This window comes from Pteropus alecto, unplaced genomic scaffold, assembly GCF_000325575.1.
Source record: "Pteropus alecto unplaced genomic scaffold, ASM32557v1 scaffold86, whole genome shotgun sequence".
In the NCBI taxonomy this organism is placed as follows: Eukaryota; Metazoa; Chordata; class Mammalia; order Chiroptera; family Pteropodidae; genus Pteropus; species Pteropus alecto.
In genome coordinates this window covers 27,143,376-27,155,645 of record NW_006442109.1, presented here as the reverse complement: position 1 = coordinate 27,155,645, position 12,270 = coordinate 27,143,376, and the positions used below count along the sequence as shown (strand labels likewise).

At 38.5% G+C, this 12,270-nt stretch overlaps 2 protein-coding genes across 7 annotated transcripts in view; both read right to left on the bottom strand.

The window, feature by feature from the left end:
• Positions 1 to 8,653, bottom strand: part of VPS39 (VPS39, HOPS complex subunit) — a 45,012-nt gene extending 36,359 nt beyond the window's left edge. For both annotated transcript variants that reach the window (XM_025038811.1, XM_006920461.3), the window contains exons 1-2: positions 8,407 to 8,653; positions 1,491 to 1,556 (exon numbers count right to left, since the gene is read on the bottom strand). In XM_025038811.1, coding sequence (XP_024894579.1) covers positions 1,491 to 1,556; positions 8,407 to 8,479 — 139 coding nt within the window. In that variant the 5' untranslated portion in view covers positions 8,480 to 8,653. The remainder of the gene's footprint in view (positions 1 to 1,490; positions 1,557 to 8,406) is intronic.
• Positions 8,654 to 10,287: 1,634 nt separating this feature from the next.
• Positions 10,288 to 12,270, bottom strand: part of TMEM87A (transmembrane protein 87A) — a 37,131-nt gene continuing 35,148 nt past the window's right edge. For 3 of the 5 annotated variants that reach the window (XM_015595934.2, XM_006920458.3, XM_015595936.2), the window contains exon 20: positions 10,897 to 11,506. In XM_015595934.2, the coding sequence (XP_015451420.1) occupies positions 11,465 to 11,506 (42 nt within the window). In that variant the 3' untranslated portion in view covers positions 10,897 to 11,464. Of the gene's footprint in view, positions 11,507 to 12,270 lie in introns of all 5 variants that reach the window. The other 2 variants (XM_025038734.1, XM_015595935.2) reach the window with 1 other exon arrangement.

The following is a 12,270-nucleotide window of genomic DNA, read 5'->3' as shown; positions in this document are numbered from 1 at the left end:
ACCCCAGAATTGGCTACTTTGGCATAAGAATTATCTTGAGCTGAAGATAACTGAGAAGAAGCAGATACAAGAAAAGCCCTCTCTGCTCTCCCCCTATTTGCCTAAAAGCAGGACATAAATTTACAAAGCTGCCTCTTCCCCTCTCTATAAGGAAGGACAGAATTTAATCACCAGAGACAACTCAAGACCCTTATCAGCCCAGAGATGGCATCAGAAGAACCTATATAACAAACTTATCTCCAATTAGTTCCCCTATATATTTGCTTTCCCACAATTTGCCACTCTAGAAATTCAAAGTCCTTTTTGTCTCGTCACTTCGCTAAAAATGTACTGTTCTGTTGTTAAAATGTAAGCCCAAGTTCAAATCACCCTTTGAGTTATTCACCACTGAGTGCTCTCGTGCGTATGTAGGATGCACAAGTTAATAAACCTGTTTGTTTTTCTCTTCTTAATATGTCTTTTGTCAGTCTAATTCACAGGTCCTCAGCCAATGAACCTAAAATGAGTAGAGGGAAAAATAATATTTTTCCTTCCCTACCCTATTTAGATGTTCTTCTCCTCCAGTTACCTTTTGCTCCAGGATCTAAAGAGAAGGCTCTATCTCCTCTCTTCTTTAACTTGTTCACTAAAGAAAGTTATTTATTAGGTTGAAAGCTATGAAATTTTGTTTTTTTCCTAATATGGTCAAATAATGACAATTTCATATGAGTCAACCTACTCAGGCATTAGCAGCAGATTATTTCTATAGACTCCGTGTCTCCAGGGCATAATATCCAAACATACCAATTTTCCATAAAGACAGCACAGAAATAAAATTAGGAAAAGGGAGTAAAGTACTTTTTTCCACAAAAGAGAATATCTTAACAGAATAAATTTCACATACTTTTAGTTATTATTCTACATTTTTAGTGACAAAGTCACATTTGATTAGATCTTTAGTTTTTAAAGTTCTTTCGAGCATTTTATTGCATCCAACCTCAACAAATTTGTGAGAAAAAGAGTTAATGGAAGATAAAAATGATGTTGGAAAGGACCTACTCACAGTCAAGTGGCCAAAGAGAAGTAAAGCTGGACTCAAACCCAGGTCTTCATTCACCTAGTCTACCTAGTTAATAAGGTCTTTTAAGTGAATGGTTCCTAATTTTTTTTCCCACTACCACATCGTTTACAGAAAAATCTTAATTCCCACCAGTAATATTTCTAATTTTTGGCAGTGGGTTTCCAAAAAATGAAGAGAGAAGAAACATCCAGCTCCACCTCCCCTTCCGCCTCCCAGATGGGAGCAGGGAAATATAGTTTGGAAAAAAATCCTGGAGATTCCTTCATGCTTCTTCCAACTGCACTACTCCCAACCCTAATCATTCTTTGAATGGTCCAGGAATCACTGATTTCATAGTTGTATACTAGCCAACTATCAAAACTTTTTGTGTGTGCGTGTGTGTGTGGGTTATAAACCATGTCTTTCTCAATTCTGAAAAATTGCCACTTACCAACATCCTTCCGAATCCTATACAGAAGAAGATGTCCTTGTTTGGTTCCAACAAGAAGCCATTCCTCTGGAAAAGAAAAGAGCTATGAAAAAGGACAGCCAGCTTTAAAAGACTCTATTTCTTTATCTGGGGGTGGAATCAGAATCAAAGAGTCAAGAAAATGAGCTGCTTTTGATAGCAGGCATTTCACAAAGCTAAAGAATGTTTATAGCCAAGAAACATTTGAAAATTAAATGTATTTATTCAATAATTACTAGGCTAAACATTTTAGAGGATAAAAAATGTCTCTGGCTTCACTGTTCCAAAATGAAACTGACCAAAGTATGATGGAAGTTTATAAAATCATAAAAGATAGTATAAACATGAAACTAGGTACCTAATCTCACGAATAACTAAAAGGCATCCTTTGAAGATTTAATGATTTTACTTGAGGGAAAATAAGAAGTGCCATAGTATGTTAAACTTAAAGAATTCATGATCTCAAAAGATAGTCTAGCAGATGGTAATAAGTGCTGATGAAGATGTAAAGAAATTGGAACCCTCAAACATTGTTGGTAGGATGCTGTCAACTTTAGAAAACAGTCTGGCAATCCCTCAAAAGATTAAATGTAGAATTACCATATGACCTAACAATTCCACCCCTGGACATTTACACGAGAAATGAAAACATATGTCCACATAAAAACTTATATACAAATGTTCATAGTAGCATCATTGGTAACAGCCAAAAGGTAGAAACAACCCAAACATCCATCAACTGATGAATGGATAAACAAAATGTGGCATATCCAGACAAAGGAATATCAGTCAGCTATTAAAAGGAACAACTGCTGATACATGTAAAAACAGGGATGAACCTGACATTATGCTAAATGAAAGAAGCCAGACAAAAAAAGGCTACATATTGTATGATTCTATTTATATGAAATGTCCAGAACAGGCAAATCTATAGGGACAGAAAGATTAGTGGTTGCCTAGGGCTTAGTGGGCTTAGGAAGAAATGGGGAGTGAATACTAATGGGTTTCTTTTTAGGGTGATAAAATGTTCTAAAGTTGACTGTGGCAATACTTGCACTACTATTCTGTGAATGTACTAAAAACCACTGACCTGTACATTTTAAATGGGTGAAATGTATAATATACAAATTATATGTCAATAAAGCTCTTATTTAAAAAGAAAAAAAAGTTGGTCTAGGCCCATGGTTCTTAAACTTTGGTTTGTATCGGAATTATCTGAGGGTTTCTTAAAGTAGATCGCAGGGCCCTATCTCAGCTTCCGATTCATTAGGTCTGGAAGTGGGCCTGGGAACTTGCATTTCTAACAGGTTCCCAGGGGATGCTGATGCTGTTGGTTCAAGGACCACATTTTGAGAGACACTGGTCTACACTAAAAGTAAAGAGGTTTCAAAATGGTTTAAATAATTACCCTGACAGTCATTCCTTTCATAAACCCTCTTGATCCTTTGTAAAATAAAATACTGGATAACAATACAAACAGATAAACCCTATTGAGCATCTGCAAGGAAATGCTCAGCACATATCATATGTTACTTCACTAATCCTCACAACTATCCTTTGAAATAAGACCTTTTTATAAATCTCCATTTAATAAATGTGGAAGTTAAGGCCTTTGGGATAAGTAACTTGTCCAGAGTCACACATGTAGTAAGATGTCTGTAGAAGGCTCAGGACCTAACCACATGCTGTGATGCACTTATTAAGGTATTCTAAATCAAACGAATGGATGTTGGACAGAGGTTGTCTGGAAGGCAGCAGGGTATTCTATATCAAACGAATGGATGTTGGACAGAGGTTGTCTGGAAGGCAGCAGTTATATTTATGAAAACAAGTCAGAAGCCACCTCAGGAACATTCTCCAGGTTGATGTCTTTTGGACATCAGTCTTCAGGAAAAAGATAGTGATTCTATCTTCTTTTATTTTGCATTTTAAAGCAAACACAGAAAGTAAAACATTATATGCTATAATGATGTAAGTAGAAGCTCTAATAGAACAATGGAGATTTATGTTGGAGTAGAACATGAGGGAAAAAAAGAATTCAATTCACAACACTTGCTTTGTAAAAGATATTATTTAGAACTCTAGTTATAGATATCACTGTATTGAGCAATTGGCGATATTTGAATTGATTTTTTAGGGTACTCGCCGATATTTCAGGTATAAATAAAATGAAGTGAAAAAATTTTTTAGATTCGCTTATAGCATACATAAAAACCTATAACCAAAAAGCCAATATAATGTTCACTATCCTCCCTATCCTTCCATCTCAACTGTGCCCCCCAAACCCCTGCCAGTTCCTGTTTTTCTTTATCTCTTTTAACAGCCTCATCTTCCACCCAGGTCTGTAAGTTCTATCAATTTTACCTCTACAACATACCTCCCAAAAGCCCTCTCCAGGACCCCCTGTGATGGCCTCAACTGGTCTCACGCTACATGTCCTTCCACGTCTGCCATCAGTTAACTTACAGATCTCCAATGCTGTCACACTGAGGCTTAAGTCCTCAAGAAGCTGCACTACCAAAAGATGAAGTCAAACTCATAAGCATGATATCTGAGAGGCCATTTTCCATTTTTATTGAAATGTTTATTTGCCAAAATATGTTCTTTATCAAATGTCTAATCTACTGGACATAAAATGGAATCAAGTAAGTTCACATTTATTTTTAAAATTTTAATTGAAATCTTATTTGACCCTTTTCATGCTTTCATTTGGAGGTACTAAGGGAAAATGCATTTATCATATATGCAAAGTTTTTTGACAACTGTCCTTTAAACAGTAAAAGCACCACACACAAACTCATTCCTAATACTCAAGCTTGTAAGGAAAAACAGTGTATCATCCAAGTAAAAACACTGAACCCTGAAGAGGCACAATGTAGTTAAAGAATTCAGTGGGGGCTCAGGTGGCCAGCAGAGGACCTAACCCATGTTGGGCCTCCTATTTTATGACATGTCACCAGATAACACAGCCATGCATGCAAAACACAGAATGAGAAGCCTGCTCTAGAGCCTGCTCTACAGGCTTCTCATTCTGTGTTTTACATGCATGGCTGTGTAGAGCAGGCACAGCATTGGGTAGACAGCCCCTTCTGAGACTCAATACTGCATATCAGAAAGTGAAACACACTACACAAAGAAGTCTCACACAGACATAAACAAATGAGAGCCAGCCCTAGAAAATTCTTGAAGGCCTATCCTGAGCCACAAGGCTAGACTCGATCCCTCCTGGGAAGTGAGTGAGTCCTCTTGCTCGTAACTGCCCTACTGAAGTTCTGCCCAACAGTGCAACTCCGTCCAATCTCATGTGATTAACAATTCCATTTCTGGCCCAATCCTGGCCACTGCAGGAAATAAACTGGTGGTCACTTCCCTTCTTTGGGTCACAGGACAAAGAGTAGTGTTTCTCAAAGCAAAAGCTCCTGATTAGCCATATCAGAATCACTGGGACTTATTTAAAATGCACGTTCCTGAGCCCTGCTCCCAGAGATTCTGAATCAATGATTCTGCAGTGTTGCCCAGAAATCTGCATTCTTTAATTTAAATTTTTCATTACGTGAGACATTTATGTAGTTCCAAAGCTAAAATTGAGAAGTCTAGCTTCCATCTTTGTCTACTCCACCCTGTTCTCTCCCTTCTGCTATATGTAACCATTTTAGTAATTTTTGATTTATTTCTCTATTGTTTCTCTGGATAATATAAACAAATATAATTGTGTATATGCATATACAGATACACACACACACACACAAATCTGCATTTTTTTACAGGCTCTGAATATACATTAAAGTTTGGGAACCAGGCTCTAGAATCAGGCATGGTTTACTAGATATGTGACCCTGGAAAAATTACTTAAATTCTGAGGTTCTTCCTCTGCGAGATGGAGTTATTATTTTATAAAGGCTCAATATGATTAGTCTGCAATAAATGAAAGTTATTACTATTAATATCATTATTTATTAATTAAATACCTATGTAATGAATACCTATTAGGAGTCAAGAACTGTTCTAGGCTCAGCAAATAAAGAATATATAAAACAAAGTTCCTACTCTGAAGGAATTTATATTCTAATATGGAGTAAGAAAGACAATGATATATAAAATAGCATTAAGTTGCAATCCATGATAAAAAGAAAAATAAGTCTTAAGTAAGAACTAGCACATTGGTGGAAGTGGCATTCTCTTTTATATAGGTAATTAGGGAAGGTCTTGCTGATTTATGTGACATTTCAGCAGAGATCTGAATGAAATGAGGAATGAGCCATGAAATATCTAGAGCAAGACAGTGCCAGGAAGCAGAAACAGCGAGTGCAAAGGTCCTGAGGTGCATACATGCTTTGTGTGTTCATGGAACAAGGAAGACTGTATGACTAAGACTATTACCAGAAAGACACAAGGGGTAACAGCATGCGTGATAAAGTCAAGGAAGTAACCAGAGGCCTGATCATGTCAGGTGTAGCCACCATGGTAGGGGCTTTGGAACTTAATTCTAGTTGTGATGGAAACACACTGAACAGTTTGAGCAGACGATATTTGATTAGATTATGTTTTCAAAGGATCACTCTACCTCTATGTGGATAAAAAACTGAAAATGGTACAATGGCAAACACTGGGTGATCAGTCAGAAGACTATTACAGTAATTCAGATGACAGAGGATGATGCCCTCATCAAGAGTAGAAAAAGTAGAGATGGAAAGAAATGACTAGATTCTAGATTTATTCTGGAGGTGGAGCAGACAAATTTACTGATGGACTTGATGTAGTGTATAAGAGAAAAAGAGAAGTCAAGAATGATTCCAAGGTTTTTGGCCTTAGCCAGATGGGTAAAAAGAAATGCCATTTGCTGAGATGTGGGACACGGGGGAACAGGCATGTTTTGGGAGAGTGTAATCATCAAGAACTGTTCTGGCCATGCTACTAGACATCCAAATGAAGATGCTGAAAAGACAGCTGGATTCTACAATGCTGGAGTTTAGGGAGAAGTCATCAGCATCAGTATCTTCTTCATTTCCATTTCCCGAGAGATAGATGTCTCAAAGACATCTTCCAGCTCAAATATTGTCTGGCCTTGCATGATCTGGCTCCTGGAGGTTCTTGAATAATCTTCAGGTGAAATGGGTAATGACTAGAAAGAGCAATGTTTACTGCTGATAAAGTCTGAAAATAGTTTTGAGGCAGGAGGCGGTAAATGGCCTCTTGTACCTACCACAGCATCCTAGGACGCAACAGGCACTTTTCTTGTCTGGTGAGAAATCAAGGCAGGCCAAATGCTATCTACCATTTCAAAACTGTCTTCCTGAAAAGCACAGGTACAGGGAATCTACTGTGCCAAAGTGGAATTGATGTGCGAGGCTGAGATATGTGTACTCCTAGTCCCATAGGGTATGAGTCAAGCATGTGACAAGTAAAGTGTGATAAGCAACTGAATCCATCCTTTTCAGAAGCTTATGTCCAAGGCAGAGTTGAGTAACCCTCCTCCAAGCTTCCCTAATAGGTGGCATATGCCTCTAGTATTACTTATTTTGTATCAAAATCTGTTTATGTCTTTGTCCCCCAGCGTGTGTCCCAGAAGCAAAGGCACTGTGTCTTATTTATCCTAGTATTCCTGTCCTTAGCAGAGACTGGTCCATGTAGGCACTTAATACATATTTGATGAGGAAATATCAAATATGTATTTGATATGTATATGTATTATATTTTTTCTCTATTTTTAATTCTTTCTCAGAGCATTTAATGACAGAAAAAGGAGGCATTCTTGAGATAATCTGGAGGAAGCAGGATTCTCCCCTTAACCCAAAGGACTAGGTCAGCTTACTTTGGAGGTGTGATTTTAAAGAGGCCAGGGCTGCTAAAGGCAGGAAGGGTGCACATTAACATAAAGATTTGTAGTGAAAGCACCCTACTGCAGAGGCTGTGAAGAACTCTGCAAGGCTGACTGGGTGGAACTGTGCACAGATGATGCATAAAGTGCCTGCTACCACCAAGAATCCACCAGGTCTATCATGGGTACTTAGATCATTATAAGATCTGATTAAGGATTCTGAGCTACCTTTTCATGGCCCTTGATTTTCAGTGCCTGAACATTAACACGAAAGACTGGAATTATATGTTTGGTCTTTGGCACAAACATTAGGCACAATCACTCATAAATGGCAACGTAATGTTCATAGTTAAGAGTCAAGGTTTAGACCCCTGAAACCTTCTGTCTTCCAGAGTATACAAGAGATAAGGGATGCCTGACTCTGCTTTCTGCACTGGCCACGATTATGAAAGTTTTTATTGGTTAGATTTCATTCAGTCTGGAATGATGCTCTTCTACCTACACAGTTAGGTAACTTGGGCACTTTGAATACAAGGCAATCAACCATTTGGCTAGATAAGAGTTCAGAGTAACAACGTTAAATTACCTACAATAATGAGAAGTAAACGATGAATGGATTAGATTAGGAACGGAAAAAAGGCATATGGTGTTAACTTGTTCTATCTCCCCTAGCCTACTCCTCCCCTCCAAAAAACAGTACAACACAATCATCTAGGTAAGTTCAAGTCCCTGGCAGGATGAAAACTTCCCACTGCTTGTGCCTCCAAACTAAAGACTTCTTAGGAATCGTAATGAGCCAAAGCCGAGCACGATTAGTAAGGAAAGCTCAACCTCCAACTCTGCACCAAGAGCAAGGGCAGGTGAAACGTCCCTACAATGCCTGAGTCCTTGGGGATCGCCCAAACAGCCCCACCGCCCTCAGTATCTACAATGCTCCGCACTCCTTCATCCCAGCCCCCTCTAGGACAGCATCAGACAGGAACCCACACAGCCAAACTCCCGTCCACTTCCCCAGACTCTTGGGAGGTCTGGGCCGCTCCCGCGCTGCCCCTGCCAGGGCCCCTCGGTCTTTGGGCTCACCCCAGGCGGCCAGACAGTCGATCTGCAAAGGCAGCTTTTCTAAGATCGGCACCGGCTCGAAGGCGTCGTGCATGGCGGCGGGCAGAGTCGCCGCTTCAGTCTCCCCCTAAGCGTGCTGGCCAGGCCCGGGGCCAGAACTAGACTAAGGGAGTGGCCCACCAGGGTCTAGCTAAGGACCGCAACTACAGGATCTTCGGCAACAGAGCCATCGTGGACACCGGACTTCCTGCTGGTCTAAACCAGCCCCTTCCGCAACCGAAGTCCCACCCCTTCCGCCTCGGCTCCTAATGCACCTGCAAGGAATGCACGTAGGCTTGGGACTCCCGTTTCACTCTAGACCCTGAGTTTCTCCTTCGTGGAGTCTTAGTAGCCATGAGTTTAACAAGAAGAAAATATCTAAATCTTAGAACTGTCTTAGGCAGTGTAGCGTGATGGTCAAAGAATTCGGGCTCTGGCGTCAGACCTTGGATGGAGATCTGTCATTTTGGAAATGAGCTGTGACGTTTAAGAAATTTCATCTCCAGAGGCTTTAGATTTCCTTATCTGCAAAATGATGGCAGTTATTTATGTACCTACCTAGCGTCGTGAGAGCTTAGCAATACCTGACACACTGAACACTCAATAAATGGTAGTTTTAGTATTACCATCATCATCCCAGCCTTACCCTTGTATTTTAAAAGTTGTTCCACGCCAGTGGTTGGGGTGAGGGGTCGGTTCCTAGACCAGTAGCATCAGCATCACCTGGGAACTTGTTAGAAATAGTCTCAGGCCTCATGCTAGCCCTACTGAACCAGAAATTCTGAAGAGGGGTGGGTGGGGTAGGGGGGCGTCCAGCAGTCTGTTTTTAATAAGTCCCCAAGGTGAAGCCATGCACTTTAAAGTTTGAGAAACACGGCAAGAATGACCTGAATTTGGCAATTCCAAGAAATGTCACAAAATTAAACATTTTGGTTTAAAGTAAAAATGTAAAAAAAAAAAAAAGGGGGGGGTGAGCCTATGATATGAAGTAAAAAGACTGGCCCTGGTCATTTTGTTTTTATACAATGTCATCTGTAAATTAGGAATATTATCCCATCTTTACCAAATGCTGTTTATGATAAGTGAAATATTTTCAAGTAGTAAAAAACACAAAATAGCTAAACAAATCTTGTGTTATATCTGATTTTTACCACAGAAACTGGACACCTTGAAAATTTTGAATTGCCAGCTGCTGTGCTGGAAGAAGGCCTAATAATACCTTGTAGTTGCAGGCTCAAGGACCAAGACTAAAATAGACAAAACTATAAGGTAACAAGTCAATGTAATACTACAAATTCCTTCTGAATCTGTTCTAAAAAATGATAACACTATACCCCAATCATAACATAAGAAGACATAAGAAAAAGCAGAATTATCAGATCCCAGGTTACGGAATGTGTACTGTACACTCCTGCCCAATGCAATAATTGTTTTTTTCCCCTAGTCTCAAGTCAACATCTAACCAGCCTCAAAAAATATTTGACCAGCTATTCTGAAGCATTATGACTATCATTCGAAGTTTTAACATGGAAAAACAGAAGCCTACAACAGTTGCAACAGCTGCAACAGCCTTTAGCAAAAGGTTAACCTGAGAATACAGTCAGTTCCTCATATGGTTCCTTAGAGATATTGCCTAGGTGATTTTTTAAAAAATCACAGCAAACAGCTGTAGAGAAATGTTACATAAATGTAAACACTTTCACTATAGTAAGAGTTAGTGAAGACTGTGGTCATGTGGTCACTGGTTTCAACAGATAAGAAGATACAGAATAAAAACCATGGAAGGAAAAATTCCCATGAGAGAGTTTAGGAAAAAGAAGGAGCTTTAGAGAAAATCTAAAAAAAAACCAAACCACATAATAATTTTGTTAACATTTTTTTTATATTAAAAAATGGCATGAACTTTCTATGTAGAACAAAACTCTTGGGAAGGCAAAAGTGGACAAAACCATTAAAACAGAAATATAGTGCTTCAAATGAATCCCATCACGTTGTGATGTCTTATAAAGTCTCTAAACCAACACCAGATACAAGAATATTCAATCCTAAAGAATAAGCAGCAGTCCAGGGCCTCCACACCACTTCATGCAGGAAAAACTGTTTAAATTAAGCGAGAAGGACCTGTTTCCTTTCTATTAGCTCCTGCTTCTGAAGGATTACAGTCCGCAGGGTGCTCACTCATAAGCACTTAGCTGGAGTGCCTCTCTGCATCTAGTGCAACACCCAGTGAATGGCATGAACGCAAACAAAGCATTGCTGCCTTGGAGGCTTACAAAACAGTAGTTAAAAGTTCTGGAGTGTGCACCACATTGCCAGCAATGGGATCTGTCACAATAGCAGATGTCAAAAGAGTTAAGCTAATATTTCTCTCTAAAGTACATCTGAAATAGAAAAATCTTTAATATACACCATTTGTAAACAAAATTGCACTTGATTTTGCTTTTTTAAATGATCTGAATTACACTGTAACAGTTCCTTTCTTTTCTTCTCTTTTAATCACTGATAGAACCACAGCTCCTTAAGTCAGGAGGATTCTTTTTTTCTTAAAACTACCTTTGAAAGATATAACCTTGGCTTCCCAGGAAACAGAAAGATCATTAACAATTTTCCCCATCACCTTTAACTAACTCCCTAAATAAATAAAAATTACAGGCAGTTGCTCCCGGAGATTACATATTATGGTGTTGATGTCATAGTTCTTCAGATGTTAAAGTTTTTAGTTTGACAGATTAAACAATTTAAACATTATAGAAGGTTCAGGAACAACACACGTAAGTTGCATAAACATCCATGTCAGGGTGTGGGAGAGAAAGGGGCATCAATGTTGTAAATAAGAAACTTGAAGATTTTTCTCATCCTATGAACTTGTTTTCAATAAGATATTCTCCGTGTTCTGACACCTCTCGCCAGCTCCAATGCACAAATTTGGATCAAGGAACCGATCAGGATGTCACTGCCTCCTTTAATCCTATGGAGACTGACACAGAAGCTGATCTCTTCCCAGATACTAGCCATCTTCAATTGCATGCCTTCCCATTCTTTACTCCATTTTGGACCTTTCAAAATGTGTAATCATTCGTTCCTAGAAAAAGAAAAAAGGTTACTCTAAGTGCATTAATTTTAAACGGTCTATGTTCCAAATATCTTCTACATAAATAATGCGCACGAGCATTTTCCACAAATACCTGTTTATGTTCATTAAATATCTATGTTTATATTCCTAATCATTATGAAGATTTTGAAACATAGAGATGTCCAGGCCCTACACAAGATTTAACTGAATCAAAATCTGTAGGCTTTTGGACATCAAACCACAAATCAAAAGGAATTACAAATATCTTAGAGATGATGAAGATGATTAAACAAATATTTACTCAAGAATAACCTTTAATAAAAATGTGTACCTCCTCTGATTTAGGACTTGAAGAAATACTCCTAGATATAGGCAAAGATTTACCCCCAAACATTTCTACTGAAACACTCATAACAAAATACTAGAAAGAATTAAGTGTCCAAAAATATAATAGTGTATAAACGACTATGGTATATCCATATATTATATATTCAGTAAAATTACATCGATGAAAAAGTTCTAGAGATCTGTTGCACAATAATGAATATATAGTTAACACTGCACTTGAGAATCATTAGGATGGTCATTTTATGTATTTTTCACCATTTCTGGTGTGTTCAAAAGGCCTTCTAAAATCAAGAGACTCTAGAATAACCTAATATTCAGAACATGTCCAGAACTAGTTCCCAAGCCTTTATTGTGAAGCCTTCTAAATGAACTGTATGGAGGCACATTAAAAGATTAAAAAGCAATATAAACATTAGAGATACTAA